At 37.2% G+C, this 17,970-nt stretch overlaps 1 protein-coding gene across 1 annotated transcript in view; it reads left to right on the top strand.

Annotated features, from left to right (window-relative positions):
- Positions 1-1,926: 1,926 nt before the first annotated feature.
- The window catches only part of mgat4b (alpha-1,3-mannosyl-glycoprotein 4-beta-N-acetylglucosaminyltransferase B), a 125,508-nt gene continuing 109,464 nt past the window's right edge, over positions 1,927-17,970 (top strand). Inside the window, exon 1 of the mRNA XM_079480525.1 lies at positions 1,927-2,271. Within this exon, the coding sequence (XP_079336651.1) occupies positions 2,175-2,271 (97 nt within the window). The 5' untranslated portion in view covers positions 1,927-2,174. The remainder of the gene's footprint in view (positions 2,272-17,970) is intronic.

Raw genomic sequence — 17,970 nt, forward strand, 5'->3', positions numbered from 1 at the left:
GCTACCGACACGTTTCCTTGAAACGGTGCGCAACGGCGTTTGAGATACGTTTTCTCTTTTTTGGTGGGTGTGTCAAGAATGTCATCCCAATCTCCAGCAACATGTATATAACCCACGCGGTAGAAAGAGACAGCTCGCACAGTCGTTGAAATGTGTCCGCAGCAGGGTATATGCAACAATTAAAGATATAGAAAACATGTAGTTTGCCGTATAAAACACGTATTTGTACCGATTTCATCAGGCTCTGAAAATTATTCAAAAATAACTTAAAGAATGGTCTTCTCAGCTGCCATGGTTCAACACTTGCGTCATCACAGCAGGGTGTTCTGCGGTTTTTCACATGATAGTAGTGCCGCGTCGCCATGGAAATGTTAGTGATAGCTTCCCTATTAAAAGTTAGTCAAACACTGAAACGGGTGTCAGGTCAGGTGTAGGCAAGCTTCAGGAATGTGTTCACAGCCAAAAGGCAGAAAAAGTGAAAAGCACTTAGGAGACTTTTGCACAAGAGGCACTTTTTTTTGGAAGCCCGTTTCCGCCAGGGTTGGGAATATTTTTTGAATTAGTATCTCATTATAATGATTTAAGTATGTCAAAATAATGAGAAACTAAGTCGAAATTTCGACTTAGTAAGTCAAAATAATGAATTAGTATCTCATAATAATGACTTAGTAAGTCATAATAATGACTTAGTATCTCATAATAATGACTTTGTAAGTCATAATAATTACTTAGTATCTCAAAATAATGACTTCGTATCTCATAATAATGACTTAGTAAGTCAAAATAATGACTTAGTATCTCATAATAATGACTTAGTATCTTATAATAATGAGAAACTTTTTTGAGATACTTAAGTCATTATTATGAGATACCAAGTCATTATTTTGACTTACTAAATCATTATTATGAGATACTAAGTCATTATTATGAGATACTAAGTCATTATTATGAGATACTAAGTCATTATTATGAGATACTAAGTCATTATTTTGACTTACTAAGTCATTATTATGAGATACTAATTCAAAAAATATTCCCAACCCTGGCGGAAACGGGCTTCCATATTATTATGACTTACTAAGTCGAAATTTCGACTTAGTTTCTCATTATTTTGACATACTTAAGTCATTATTATGAGATACTTATTCAAAAAATATTCCCAACCCTGGCGGAAACGGGCTTCCATATTAAGCAGGCCTGTAATAAAAATATATTTTATCTTTTGCATTTGTCTTACCTTGTTTTTTTTTGTTTAGCATCATAGAAGTAAATAAAAAGGTAAACACCTATAACAGGATGGGTTAATGTCATGATTGATCATGTGAACTACAGTTACCCAAGAAATTACAATGCATTACAATATGAGACTATCCGTGAAATTTGGGTTTAAATCTCATAATCCAATTAGAAGATTACCATTACAAATTTTTTTTTCAGAGTAACTTTACTATGATTTTAATCTTGGACTTGGCCTCACTCGTAATATTAACAAATACGAGTTGTATTGTCACAGAATGTACTTATATTATGTAGGACACATTACATAATGTCACACATGCTTCTATTCTATTCTACTCTACTCTACTCTACTCTACTCTACTCTACTCTACTCTACTCTACTCTACTCTACTCTACTCTACTCTACTCTACTCTACTCTACTCTACTCTACTCTACTCTACTCTACTCTACTCTACTCTACTCTACTCTACCCTACCCTACCCTACCCTACTCTACTCTACTCTACTCTACTCTACTCTACCCTACTTTACTCTACTCTACTCTACTCTACTCTACTCTACTCTACTCTACTCTAGATAATGTATATATTTAGTAGGCCTACTATTAATAAAACATATCCACTATATTGCACACACAATGAATTGAATTGCTGGCACAAAAGCTGTGCGTTTTTCTGTTCTGACCACAAGGAGGAGCAACTGCACAAGCCCGCGCGCACAACATGGGAACGAATACATTTCCACGCACAAACACACCCTCGCGTTTAAACGCCGTCTTCTCTCTGTAAACGCGCAGTCTGGCGTTGGGACAAAACCTTCGTCTTCACTCATGCGAGCGCCGCTGTCATCAGCTATCGGACGTACCACGGCAGCGCACTCCATACGCGCTTAAGCACACGGTTCGGTTCGGACATGATACCCGCGCGGATCCGGAGATGAGGCTCAGAAATGGCACCTTCCTAACAGTCTTACTATTCGGCTTATGTGGGCTAATATCGTTATCCTGGTACACAGCATTCAGCAATTCAAAAGGTAGGACAGACTTTGAGGACGCTGGGGGCGTGTTTTTACTGTGGCCATATGTATAATGTGTTTAATGCAATGCTTTTATGCATTCTGTCAAGCATCCTTATGCAGCACTGAATCATAGCTGCACGATATATAAACAGCTGTTTGTGCGAGACCTTCAGGTTGGCGTCTGTGTTTGAGCCGTCTGTGTTCAACTCACCCTGAAACTATCCAGAAGGCCCGATGATATTTACAAAAATAAACGACTTGAAGCTATAAATAGGGTTATGTAACGAAATGAAAAGCGATAATGCAAACCATTTATGATTCACCTTTTATGCTGATATGTTGCTAATGTGTTTAAAATAGGGTTGCCAACATTGGCTTTTTGGTTGGAGTGATACTGATCTTTTTTGGTTGGGTGGGTACTTGGTGGAGGTGGGGGAGTAGAGGAATTAGAAAATAAGCATCCTAACATTACAAATTAGGGGTGTCATATATTTATACAGCACTATTCATGCAGCTACCTTTTAAATGTTCTATATTCTTCTTGCTATGTGCATGTGCTTTCTCAACAACACCACAAACGTATCCATACAAAGTGTAAAGAACTTAATTCCCCTTTTTACCAATGATTAAACAATACGTTTCTAAATACAACCCTCTGTTAAGGGCTCATACTGGGCTCCATTTAAACTATTTCATAGATTTTTTCAACTTTTGTAATTTTTTACCAAAACAAATTTCAGATCATTTTGGTTTGATAAGTACAAAGTTTTGCATTATGATTACAGTTAAACATAAAAAATGGTTATAAAGGGAACACATGGAAAGCTTTCTTGTTACTTAGTATTTGATAATTAAAGGTGCCGTCTAGGACTGTTACTCTGGCCGCACAACCTCGGTGAACCGGAGGTATAGCACCTCACTGTGACAAATATAAGTGTTATAAAAATGACAGTTGTGATAAGGATTGGCAGCCTTTCAGTTGTGGAGGTTTTTATTTAAATAATTTTACATTAACCTAGAAATAATTTGTTAACGTTACCGTTGGTGCGTTCAAGTGCAGTCTTGCACAGCAAAACCTAGGTTACTCTGCAGGTTGTTTTCTTGTTGTGAAATGAACCGCTTGCCTGGTGTTGGAACGCACGCAGGTTGCACTCTGAGCACATCTTCTGAGCACATCTTCTGAGCACGCATTTAGTGCAGCTGTACACATCTTAAACTGGATAATGCAACATGTTAGTTTCCCATCAACGAGTAGTAAAAGGTCACTTTTTTTATGGCAATCTGAATAGTAAATCCAAACTTAAACAGTGTATCAAATGGAATTGTTAAGGACTTCAAGGGTTAATAGCCACTGACTCAAGTTGTCACTGCAAAAATTGCTTTTTTATTTCTATTCAACTTTCTTATATTATTTAAGTTTTCATTATTTACTTATGTTTATTTAAATGTAACTGCTGTGTGCCGTTTCACTGATGGATTTGAGCATTAAACATGGACATTTTGCACATGGATTCCAACATTTGTGCATTAAACACCATCCTCATTTATTTCAGATAAACAAGGACTATATTTCTCTTTCACATTCATGTGGTTGCTACACGCAAATATAATAATATAAATATTATTTATATAAATAAATAAATAATGTATACTTCCCAACCACATTAATTTGTCCATTACCACCGCTGTGATAAACAACTGCCACCGTCACAGCCCTAGTGCCGTTCTTTGGCAGCCCTAGTGCCGTTCTAAGTTTTTATTTCGTTTTTTTGTGTTTAAAGTGGATATTCATGTATATAGTTTCAAAAAACGCTTTATATTTGACATATTTTATCTTCTCACAAAACGATCAGATTTCTTCTGGAACGCTCTGATTGGTAAAGCTGACCCAGTCTATCCTGATCGGTTCCCCAATTAGAGCATGTGCCTTAAGATGTCCCACCCATACCATATCAGCAAGCTTCCACTTCTCAGGCTGTTGTGATTGGTCGGTCCCCCTCTCATTGCATGTGTATTCATAAGCTTAAGCTTTAAGCAATACACAGTAACAATGGCGTTAACTTCACTTAATCAGTGAAAAACATGCAGATTAATCGAAGTGAAACAGAGGTCTGTGCAAACGTTAATTAGTGACTGGCGGTATACCGGTATGGCGGTTAAACAATGTGCGGATTGTATTTTAAATTAATTTATTGATTTTATTTAACAAATTTTCAAAATCTTGCTCTATTGCAACCTTACCAGTTTTTTTTTTGAGTGTGTGTGTTTGTGTGTCTCAAGTCTACTTTATTTATAGAGCCCTTTCCATTGCAAAGTAGACCAAAGGACTGTACAGCCACAACAAAATAAGAAAAAACAACAAGATCAAATATAACAGAAAACAAGAAAAATTAAAACAATTCATCTTCCCAAAATCAACAATTTAAAGCAGTAGAAAACATCAATTGAGGGTGGGGATCTGATGTCAGGTGGAAGGGTATTCCATAGTCTTGGGCCGCCGACCGAAAATTTGCGATCCCCTTTGGTTTTTAGCCGAGCTTTCAGAACTGAAAGCACTAAGCAATTAAATGATCTTTGAGGTCTAACCGAGTTCATATGAATCAAGTCTGTAACATATCCTGGGGCCTTATCATGGACAGCTTTAAAAACGTACAGCAACACCTTGTACTGAATCTGATATTTAACTGGAAGCCAATGCAACTTTTCCAAGACTGGAGTAATATGCTCCCTTTTCTTTGTACTATGCAGCCTCACAGCTGCATTTTCGGACCAATTGCATTTTTGAAATAAGAGATTTCTGTGTCTGTCATTTTTGACCACAAAGGAGCACAGTGTAACAATTTTTTGTGTGGCCCTTTAAGATATACGAATCATGTCCATAATTTTTTTGTATGTTCACTAAGCTAATATGACTAAAAAATTTTCATCTCATTCTGATGAAGCTACGATCTCTAACATTTCAAAATGTAAATTTTTTCGGTTAAGAATGTCCCAGAGGCTTAAACTAGAAAATTGCATATTTAAGATTTCATATGTATTGGACAGAAATACTAAGGTTACAAATGCATAAAGTGCCATTTACAATTAGTTTTGGAAAGATTGATTTATTACATTTGTCTAGCTTTTGTAAGTAAACTTGTCATTTTGTATCACATCTACCGATGGCTAGTAACACTTTTATTCAAATATTGTTTTTAGGGCCGAAATTAAATTTTTTAGGGGGGTTTCAAATTTAGTTTGATTGCTTGGTACTAACCAAAAAAACATATACAAATAAAAAACATATACAGTACATGTCATCAATCCAGCAGCTGTTTACCTGGTTACTTGTAGCGACGATGCAGGGGAAGGGGTAAAACTCATGACATGGCTCACTTAAATACATTTATTAGTTAGTTTTATTTCCAAAGCCTCAGTACATAGCAGCACTTTCATCTTTTTTTTGCAAATGCTCTTAACACTTAAAGTTCTGTTCAGGGCTGATCTTTAACCTTTCTCATGATCATCTCTACCCATTGGGGAAATCTTGCAGGGAGCTCCAGACCTAGGACAATTGATAGTTATTTTGTATTTCTTCTATTTCAAACTAATAATAAATAATCGCGCCAACAGTTGTCTCCTTCTAACCAAGCTTATGTCTGTAGCCTATTCAAGGTTTGAGCTGGTCTACAATCTTGTCCCTGACATCCTTTGAAACCTATTTGGTCTTGACCATGGTGGTGGAGAGGTTGAAATGAAAGATACAGATTCTGTTGGCAGGCATCTTTTATATACATAACAAGCTGATTTAGGAGTACTTTTTTTAAAGTGACTAGACTAATCTGTGGTCCATATAGGCACATAGCCAATCTGTGGAGCCTGAATTCTTGCTGGTTGGTAGATGATCAAATACTTATTTCACTTATTGAAATGCAAATCAATTTATAACCTTTATATAATTTTTTTCCACAGATGTTTTGATTGATATTTGGTTTCCATCAGGTTAAATAAACCTACCATACAAATTATAAACCCTTCATTTCTTTGTAAGCAGACAAACTTACACAGTCGGCGGGGATCAAATCATTATTTCCCCACTGTATGAGTTGTTAAGATAAAAAAAAGTAGTCGGCGCCAATAGCCCTGTGGTTAGCGGCCGACATATAGTGCCAGTGCACTTGCGGTCCGACCCGAGTTAGATTTCTGTCTTGAGCGCCCTTTGCTGGTCCCACTACCCCATTTATGTCCAAAAGCTTTCCTGTCTGTTCTCCACTGTCCTATCATACAAAATAACAAAAAGACACAAAAAAAGGAAAACAATAAAGCTTGTTTTTGATGCTTTGATTATGTTTTTTGGGTGTTTATTTTTATATTTCACAGATTTCAAGTCTATTTTTCACGTTTGTCCATCTTTTAACAAATTACTGGATTTCTTTCGGTCTAGATAAAGTCCCTCATTCCGAAACGCTCTGATTGGTAAAGTTGACCATTTCTGTCGTGATTGGTTCCCCGCTTCGAGTGTGTGTGTGGATGTCCCGCCCATACCATATCAGCGAGCTTCTGCTTCTCAGGCTGTTGTGATTGGTCGGGCCCCCTCTCAGTGCACGTGTATTCATAAAGTTTGGCTTTTAGCAATAAACAGTAACAATGGCATCAGCTTCATTTTATCAGTTATAAAAATGGCGATCGATTGAAGTGTAACACAGAGGTCTGCTAGTGCAAACGTCAATCTTTGTTAGAGATATTAAAATGTTTTGACCTACGATGGCGGGGGAAATGACACTGGACCGAATGGTGTCAGACCGGTTATATTAATTAACACTAATAACAGAAGCGTTAGTTTTGCCTTTTTATATTGGACCCGAGTTGGATAATCAAGTCATGGAAGCTGTTATTTGACTGCTGGTTACCCAAATGTGTGTAGCTGAATTCTTATTACCAGCTGTAGGACTGTGATTAAAGTGAAAGTTTAAGTTTGGCGTAATCCTTTGGGCGGAGGTTATTAAAAGCACTCGGAATAGTGACATTATGTACCCGGGAAGTAGAGGGCTGTAGTCCGATTCCAGCCATTCTCTGTAGTCCTTGAAAAGCGAATTCTGTTAAAGACAATATCTCGCTTGGCACTGAACTTTGAGATTTATAATTTTGCAGGTATTGTGTATGCTCTTAACACCACTAAAGGTTGAAAAATTTAGTCAAAAGCGCAAGGAAGCTCTTCAATACAAAGTTAAATAAAAAATACACTGCCCGTCCAAAAAAAGAGACACCACCTGGATTTAACTAAGCGAATAGGGAGGAGCCTTCCATTGGATTGGAGGACTAGTGCCCAAAGAATGAGGTCAGCTGACTACCTGAATAAACTGAATGACTAGGTTATTCCATTAATACTTTTTTCTTCCCTGATGGCACGGGCATATTCCTGGATGACAATGCCAGAATTCATCGGGATCAAATTGTGAAAGAGTGGTTCAGGGAGCATGATACATAATTTTCACACATGGATAGTCCAGACCCTAACCCCATTAAAAATCGTTGGGATGTGCTGGAGAAGACTTTGCGCAGCTGTCCAACTCTCCCATCATCAATGCAAGATCTTGGTGAAAAATGAATGAAAAAATTGACATTCTGGACATTGCAGAAGCTTATCAAAATGATGCCACAGCGAATGCATGCCATATTCAAAGGCAGTCCTTTTTTGGGATGGGCAGTGTATAAAGTTATGAAACTTATTAATTAAACAAATTAATTATACGTATATCATGGTTATCTGCTACTGCGCCAGTCGCAAAGGCCTGTTCACGAGTGTACCCAACGGATGTGCGTAGTCTTATATTGTATTAATGATAAAATACCAGAAATGTAATCATGTCTTTTAGCACTGAATTTATGTTCAAATGTAGACACCCACTTCATTCTGCTACATCATTGAATCATGTATGTATACATAACATTACATTATATGAAATTATAAATGGCTTAAACTTTAAAATTAATAGAATTGAAATATGCATTAAAGCAAAATTTTTCAACTAATGTGGAGAAACATAATGACCTTAATTATCATTATTTATTCTTTCAGAGCTTTAATTCTGAATTTGTGAATAAAGCATCTCTTTTTCAAAAATATAACATTGAACACTTAAAAATAGTTTAGTTTATATTACACCTTTAATAAGCATCATAAACTAGTGATAGTTCACAAAATTTGTCCCGGTTACACTGTTTGACTTTTCAATTTAAAATCATATGTTACAAGCATAAATGGAAGCCTATGTATTTTTGCATGTACTTTCTATGTACTATGCATTTTATAATAACTATGAATTATAAACTTACTCCTGGAGTCAGACCATTTGACATATATACACCTATGAATTCCTGAACTTACTGAAGAGAAAAGCAAAAAACGTTCCAAAAGGAACCATACAAATTTTATTTTCTCTCAAAATGATTTAAAACCAAAATTTCAGTCTTGGTCCTCAGGAAGAGAAAGTAATTTGCCAATTTATTTTGAAATGTTTTAAACAGGGTTTTATTTTGGCATAAAACGTCGAACAAGACAGCCCTGGCTATATTGTAGTCTCAGATGGTTTTGTGCATTAACTTGTTTTGTCTACTCTTCAACTGAAAGTTTCATTGGTTGAATTAATGACAGACAGTTTTAGGAGTTTTAGGGGTAGTCATTGTGACAGCGATTCTTTGTCTGTAGCTTGTTATATTGAAATATAGGTATTGGATTTAACCCATTACAGCTAGGCAGCATTCATAAAAAATGTATAAACACATTGCTTAAGCTAAAAGCGTCTTCTAAATCTAAATGTAAATGATACCACACTTCTACTCGAGTGATATTGCGTTCATATGGCTGCATGTTGACAACTTGAAATTTCTTCACCGTACACATGGATACAAAGCCTTTTATTGACTGAATCAACTCAAAATATTAATTGCTTTCTCCCAAACATATTGTTTTTCAAATTTCCAGTCATATTTCTCATTCAGGTTACTTGCGGTCCTGGCAGAGACACGGTTTGGTAAATACATCTGCCCACACTCAGCTGTCGACGGTGTTATAGTTAGCTACAGGAATATTAATGCATTCGGTTTAGAGCAGGTGTATGAGTGCAGAAGTCTGTTACCATCACTCAGATACAAGAGTAGTACTTAAAGTTTACTTAAGCAAGCGTGTTTGCTCATGTTTTCAGGCCCTAAATAAAATATAGAGAACATAGTAATCAATTCGAGGTTTCGGATTACCTCATTATAGCAAGTCTATTTTGTGTCTCTTCAACCTATTTGAACCAGCCGCAGTCTCACAGGAGATGGGCTGAGGGGGAATCGGTTCAATCGAGGAGAAAGAGATGTTAACTTTCCTGCTTAAATGTGCCCGTGGGTCGGACTCTGTTTGTACTTGGTATTAAGATGCGTTTTGGTCAATCTTTCTATCAAATGGATGAAATAAGTGCACACAATTTATAAATAAACGTGACCAGGGCAAATAAACATACAGAGAGAAGGGTGTGTTAAAATTCTGAAATGAACAGGAAACATTCTGCTTGCTTGGTACGTTTTTCGTCATCAAATCAAAAAAGTCTTCAGCCAAATTTTAATTCCTGACTTGTTGTTGTTTCCTCTTATTTACGCATTATGTCTGTAGGTGGTCTTTTGTGGCTGTTTAAAAGCATTCGACTACAAGAGCTTCTACTTTCCTGTCAGGCGTTCTACTATTCAATAAAATTTTAAAAGGCTAAAAGATAAATATAACAAAAAAAACCTTTCAGTTTTCACTTAGATTATGACCATTTGACTAATAGCAGTGTCTGCCAATAAACATAAACCAAAAGCATGCTTCAGAGAATTTAAGAAGGTGCTTAAAAGTTTGAAACAATGTATTATTATTACTGTAGTGGTTTTAGCTGCGTGTTAAAATAATGGTGAGCTTAGCTCACCAAATAAAATTCTCCACAGATCTATTAAGATCAAATTCATGAACTGAGTTTTTTATAACATCAGTTTCAGTTAAGGAATTAGTTTAGCTAAAATACGTATAATAATCGTTATTAAATATACATATTTTACAGTCTCTGATTAGTAATGTACAGTGAATGGATCAATGATTAATACACTTTCCGTTATCTCAATGCCATAAGTAACGTGACTTTACCAAACAGAATTTAGAGCAAAGGTAGCGTAAATCTAAACACGGTTTAAGTGACTTTGCATTGTGAGCATTGAGCACAGAAAACTAATCACAAGTGGTTGTTTGTTAAACTCTACATGGTAAATCGCAAAACACAAACATTACACAACATGAAACACAAAACAACACATGAATTTAGGGAGCGCTGAGAGAGAGATAGATAGATTGTGAAAGCCGCGATTTCTGAACACCAAACAAAGAGGCACAAACTTAACGCAGCTATTCTCTAAATAGAAACGGATGCTTGCGAGCTCTGTGCTAGATGTGTATCCGTATGCCAATCCTAATGCAGCATTATTTTACGTAATGAATGACCAAGAAATGTGTTGTTGAAGTTCTTTCATTATAATTATCTAGAGTGTTGAACTAGTGGCTGTTTTAACATTTGTGATTGTGTATGTGTTGGTGTGTGCGTGTACACACCTTTGGAAAGAGCTGAGTTATTCAATACTGAAGTGACTCTAGACCTCTTGAAACTCCCCCTTTGAAGGGACCCGACTGAAAGAGAGCCAAAGCCAAATCTATCTGAGTGAGAAGAACATCTGAATATTTTATTCATCCAAGGCCATAAATTAAGTAAAAGCCCTGATCAGTTTGCAAGGGTAATTAATGAGGCTTTTAGACTTGCTCTTTTACCTGATTTTTGACAGGAAATTGGAATAGTATATTGAAAGGATATTGAGGATGCTGCATTTCTCTATATACAGTCATATTTAACCGTTCGGTATGACATTCATGGTTCAATGCTGTGTTGAATTGTGAATTTATTTTGCGCTAAAATAATTTCTGTGCATTTTGTTACTTTCAACTTTAAGTATAGCTAGCTACCTTATGTAAGTGCTCCATCCACGTTACTTTTGTGGTCTAGGCGTTCCAAAGTCATTTTGTGACCTTGAAAGGTACTGCTGAAAAGGACGTAATGGAAAGTGTCGTCTCAGATGAAGAGAAAATGGTGTTGTTTTTATTTCTCAGTTTGCCAAGTGAGATCCAAGGCACTTGGGTGCGATTGATATTTTCAAATAAGTTTTAAATGCTTTTCTATAGATTACACTAATAATAAATAATTATTGCATAGACCGATCGATTTCCTTCACACCGCACGCGCAAGCAGTGCGTACAGAGCAGAGTAGGAGCAGTGTCGCCATTTTCCTTTCACATCGGCAGCATGCAGCTAAACCACGGCTTTTCTATAGCAGCCTGTAAATAATGGGTAAGTTTTTTTTTATTCTCTATCAAATCGATTTAAGATAAACTCTTGTCAAAAACTATCTATGCGTGTCGTTTAACTTTTGTTTGTTTCATCTTTCATCTTTCTTTTCCGAGTAGTGCGAACTGTTGACAGAAGAAAATCCATTGCACTATAAGTGTTGCTTAGGAGGTTTGCTTATGAGGTTATGCAGAAGAAGGAGATGCAGACTTTGGATTCACTCAATGAATCAAAGGACGAGACAGTTTTGCATATATTATCATCTGGTTGCTGAACGACCAAATGGATCCAATACTTTCTCTGATCGGAGCCAACCTGATGAGACAAACTACAAATTACAGGATGGCCATTGTACCGAAACAGCAGCTTGCAGTTACACTGAGGTAAGATCAATATAAAAGAACAATACTTAAGTATTGATATATTGTTTTTCAAGAGAAAATATAAATTCTGAGTGAATTACGTTAAAAGGACGAAATCCAGCAGATTATGGGTGCTGGCTAACAATTCTGGTATTCTGTGTGCTGCTGCTGCCTGTTTCCTCCAGGTCAAGCCAGGATGGTCAAAATCAAATTTAATTTTTGCCCTTGTACTCCTAGGATGCATTTGATTCAGTTTTGGAACCAAACTGAGGGCAAAGTGGTACATTTCGTCCTCTTGTTTGGGGACGTTTGGGGGTGCAGAGGTAGCGGGATGAGTTAGTAGCTGTGGTTCTATTGCAGTCGTTGAAACCGTTCTTTTTCTTTTCTGTCTGTGTTGTTGGCTGTCTAACCCCATTCACACAGACCACTGATCCCAGAAAATTGCTGTTAAATTGCAGAGTGCCTTCTGTGTGAACACAAACGCATCCCGGATTGATACGAAAAGTGATTCCAGAAAGGGGACCTTTTAACATTAACAGGACAAGGGCAGAAACAATGCCGTAAAAGCACACATCTATAATAAATCGTAAATAATTTGGCTATGAAAACAAATATAGTTTAGCGAGTAATTTTGTACGTTAGTAATTATAAAAAATAATAGGCCTACTATTTCTCTTAAGCTATTGAAATTATTGTAAACGATATAAACATGATGATAATATACTGACCTAAGCGTTTTACAACACGTTCAATGAAAGGGAAGGAGACTGGAACCGGCGAACATAAAATAGACTTTTAATTAATAAAATCAAACGTAAATAGACAGCCGGCAGCCCCCTCATGGGCGCCTGCCGGCGACACACACAAACCATAACATAAAGTCCAGGCATGGTCCTCTCTCACTGACGGTCCGGTCACTCGTCCTCTTATGCTCCCAATCTCCTCCATGATACGAGACCGGTGCATGTACAGCTGACGCTCGTAATCACTCACCGGCCTCGAAATCCCGGCTCCTCACTACAAGTTTATTTATGGTTTATGGCTGAAGAACTTTCACCAGTGTGAAATAGGCCTATATGCTTGTTTTTTCCGTATAAAGATACAAGATAACCATATATCACAGACTTTCAGTGGACGTTTTGTGTGTATTGATTTGTACAGTATGTTTTCTTTTTAAATCATACTGTATGTAGGCTATTTTTTCTTTTTTTCTACATCGAAAAAAACATATACTGGATATAATATTAATGTATTATGAATATTTAATGATAATTAGAAGTGTGATATGAAATTGTGACTAAATAAAAAAATTAACAAATTACGTCATTATTAACTTAATTAAAACAAACGAATATTCGAATATTCGTTTTTTTATGAGCTCAAATATTCCATTATGAAATTATTGAAAATGCCCATCCCTACTAAAAACACAGCAAGGAAATATCTTTCACTGTGATCAACCCTATTTTCACGACAAAAAAGTGCACATAACATTATATTGCAGTATATAGCGTCATGTGTCTTCATTGGATGTTTGTTAATGCACGCACAGATTCCAGAAATCATGTTATGAATGTATTAGCAATAACAATGTTGTGATGCTAATTATTTTTTTTATATACTTGACTTTAAAAAAATAGGGACAGCACTTCACAATTTTGGTGGATGGTGGATGTCAACCACTGTTCTATGCTAACCTTATTTATAGGGCACAAGATATTACAACACTGACATATTTCCACTCCCGCACTGTGCCACCAGAACCACTGGTGTTTCGCACAAAAGTATCTCTCAACACCTTTCATTTCCACTTGGACTCATTTGCTCTAAAATAAAAGCTCTCTGTGTGTGTTTGTTTATATATATTTTGTTTGTGAGCATATAAATGTGCATACACAGAAAACAATTTTTTTTTTATTCATGTCTTCCACAGATATCTTGCCATTGGCTAGAGCTTTACCAGCCTGGCCTTCCAGTACCCTCTAGGAATTAGCACCGAGTCGGAGTCTGTTCACATGACTTGTAGAGCCATTGAGCAGCAAATGATGGAATCATTTGTCTAAATTAACAGAGGGAAGGTGGACAGCCATAGCCTCCAAGTTTTGGGAGAAATGGAACTTCCCAAACTGCCTAGGTGCTATTGATGGTAAACACTTCACCATTGTGTCACCTGCACATTCCGGAAGATTGTACTTTAACTACAAAAGGACTTTCTGCATGGTTCTACTGGCACTTACTGATGCAGACTATAAATTCACATTCATCCAGGCTGCTGATTTTGGATGAACAAGTGATGGTGAAGTTTACAGTGGGTCTGCTCCTGGAAGTGGCATTGAGGAAATACTTTGTCGATCCCTGCAGACATGCCCGTTGCCAGGATCTGGTGTGCAAGACCCAATGCCCTACACCATTGTAGGAGACGGAGCATTACCACTCAAAACATATATAACTCGATGGAGACGGATTTTCAATACAAAGACTGTCACGAGCCAGGATGGTTGTTAAATGTGCATTTCGAATTTTGTCATCCAGGTGGAGGTTACTCCATACTAGGATGAATGTGAAACTAGAAAATGCAGACCCTATCGTCATAGCTATGTGTCCTGCACAATTACCTCACAAACCCATCTGAAAATCAGAGATGGCTGGATGAGGCAGAACAAAGAGGTGAAAAACATTTTCTGTTTACTTAGTTTGTGTATATGTATGTATATATAATTTTTTCAGTTTATTTTATTTTTGATTGTAAATTATGTGTGCTTACAGTTTAAATAAATGCTTTGCCTTGTTTTTATTTAAAGAAAACATAAAACGATTAAAATGCACATTATTTTTATGTTGCTGGGACCAAATGCAATTGCCCCTTTGCAAGCACTTTGATTGACAGGCGATCTGACCAAATCATAACGCTGATGTTATGTACCCCGTGACGGAGCACCATTTTGTCCGACAAACAAACTAGTCCGACAAACTTGGCGTAGCAGAGCTTTGGTGATTAATCTGAAAAAATAACTTTTTAATTATTGTAATAGTAAACAGAGAGATATATACCCAGCTTTAATAGACGTTCACACTATAATGATAACTAAGTTATACATTTTACTAATTATTAGAAATAATGGAGTATAGCGGAGTTCACATCACAACTATTTTTATACCAATACAGATATGAGACATCAGGCTGTCCGCGCGGTAGTAAAAAGAATCTACCACAATTATGTCCCTTTAAAGGTAGTAAAAGGTAACAAACGCAATTTGACTTAGTAGTAAATTTTGCATCACCACCCCAATATATAAAGAGTTTCCATTTTTTGCTTAATATTTGTGTCTCCATGTTTTAACTTCATCTAGCCTAGTTTAAAAATATATACGGTGCTAACAGGACCCTGAGTGAGTCGGAGTTGATAGTAATGACGTAGAAGTAACCTGTGTAGAGTTCCGTGTGTGATAGGCTATCAGCAATGCCAACAACATTTTCCTCAGTTGATATTAGCCACTTGCTTCTATTTTCTACCAATTTTACAGTGTGAAATGGGGAAATGTAAGTTTTCGCGAACTTGGGATGACGACCCGTCATTTAATGACTGGCTTAAGCCCGTCAGGGGGTATGACCGGGAAGCATTTTGCACTGTCTTCAAAAAAACTATAAATGTTACCTTCAACGGCATAACCGCTATGAAGTCACACAGTGGATCGAACATTCAGCAGCAGCGGCTTCGCGTGAGGGGGGAGCAGCTCCCTATTTCGTTGTTTTGCAATGCTAGCAGCACTACACAGGTCGCGGCAAATCATGCCAACTCGAGGTCAGCTGTTGTCGCACCACCTAAGCAGTGCCACCAGCACCACCACGACCAGACAGCAGACCTTAACTCAGGGCTGAGTTTCTCTGGTGCCTGAACCATCATTAATATAATTCAAATCAGGGCATTGTGGAATTGTTCAAAAACATGTTCACTGACTCCGATAGCCAAACGTTTTGCATGTGGCAAGGATAAAATGGCGTACATACTTGAATTCGGCATTGCTCCACATTTTAAGAAGCTGCTTATAAATGGTTAGGATAACTCAAGGGCTAGGGTTAAGGTAAAGACAACTGAAACTCAACTCGACACTACAAAAAACATAATTCACAATGACAATACTTAATGATCACAATTAAACATTAGTGTACCTAATATGTATGATGGGTGTGACAGTGTGATGATAGAGTGTTCACACCAAACGCAGGAAATTGCGCTATTCGCGTGTTGAACGCTTGAACATTTTGAGTTTACTCGCATCATTCGCGTGTGAAATTCACTTCATTACAGACGCAAATTCGCGTCATGGGAGGGGCTTCTGCCGCTCTCTCACGGCCCTACTAGAGCAAGCTCCTGATTGGTTAACACTGAACTAAAAAGTTCTGATTTTTCAACTTACGCAAATGCTCAATTATCGCCGCCTTATTCGCACGAATCGCACCGCAAGTAGGTCATTGCGTCTTTGCATTGACTTAACATGTTAATCACTCGCGCTTAACGCTTCATTCGCGCTTGGTGTGAACCAGTGGTCTCCAACGTGGTGAATGTAGGCACCTGGTAGCCCGCATGAACTCTGTAAGGTGCCCGCTAAACACAGTGCTCCCCAATAATGCTCAAGACAGTTGACAAATCTGTGACTATACCGATCAGCCAAGTGCTACATCGTCATGAAAGTTTATTATTAACAAATGTTATAAGCTTTAATATATTCAAGTGCAAAAATATCTGAAAGAAAACTGAATTTGGTTCTGTGAGCGTAAAAATAAGGCATCACATGTTTAAAGTTTGAAAGTATGTTATCATCAAGTAGCCCTCTAAAGGATTTTGGTAGCCCTCGCTTGCAAAAAGGTTGGAGACCCCTGGTGTGAACACACCCTTATAGTAAGTAGTAAGTGGTGTTTTGCATACCCCCCACCCCCCCAAAAAAGGGCTGCTGCTTGATGTCGTGTTGGTAGTAAAAAATATTTTGGAGGTGGTTAAAAAGGTAGTAAAAGGTAAATTAATCTCTATGATTCCTGCATATACCCTGGACATGATATTGTTGGCATTATTAATGTGCGAATCACAGACAGGAGTGTTCGGGAAATTGTGTTTTAAGTCGGAATATAATACTTACGAATGTATGAGCAAGCTGGCAAGAAGAAGGGTTTTGTGAAGGGTCAATTGTGAGGTCGTGAGATCGCATTGCCAGAGTTAATGAAGTGTTCTTCATTAAGTTTTCTCATGGTACAGTGAAATTCTCTCTCTCTGTTTCGAATTTTTTTATTTTATTTTGACTGCTCATTAATGCTCAGTTAAGTTTGGGTGCCATTATGTTAACATGGTGTTTATGTTTTAAAAGGGAAACATTCAAACTTTGCTGGTTTCTAGTCTCAAACGTGTCCTCTCTGAATGTTTATGTGGATTTGACTGTTTGATCAGTCCTAGTGTTTCACCTCCTGGTTGCTTGTGAATTTTGTTTTTATTTCTTCTCATTTGTTTCTTTCCATTTCATACTTGAGGTCATGTTTACTCAGAGTTCACTGAAACCAAGGAGGACAGATTTTTCCGTAAGCCATTGCACCTGCAACCCTTTCAAAGTTCGCTCTTAATTTTACTTTTACAGTGCATTTAGAGCGCCATACCTTTGATTCAAGCCCTGACATCTAGACAAGCCTACCCTGAAACTAAGAAATTGTCTCTTTCAATAGAAGAGGAATGCGCTCACGGATTTAACAGTAAAATCCCTCAGATACAAGGCAATACACTGCTGAACTTCCAGTTTTATTAATTTAAACCAAGAGTGTGACTCAATTGTAAATGAGGCAGGGAGGTCTATAATTCTTAAAAATGCCATAGAATGGAAACCTGTATTTACCTAGGCAAAGCTCAATAATAAGAGGTCTGTACATGGAAATTACATATCGTGAGCCTCAAACACATTTGTTTCCTCCTTTTGTAAATCTT

This window comes from Barbatula barbatula (assembly GCF_947034865.1).
Source record: "Barbatula barbatula genome assembly, chromosome: 18".
Lineage (NCBI taxonomy): Eukaryota > Metazoa > Chordata > Actinopteri > Cypriniformes > Nemacheilidae > Barbatula > Barbatula barbatula.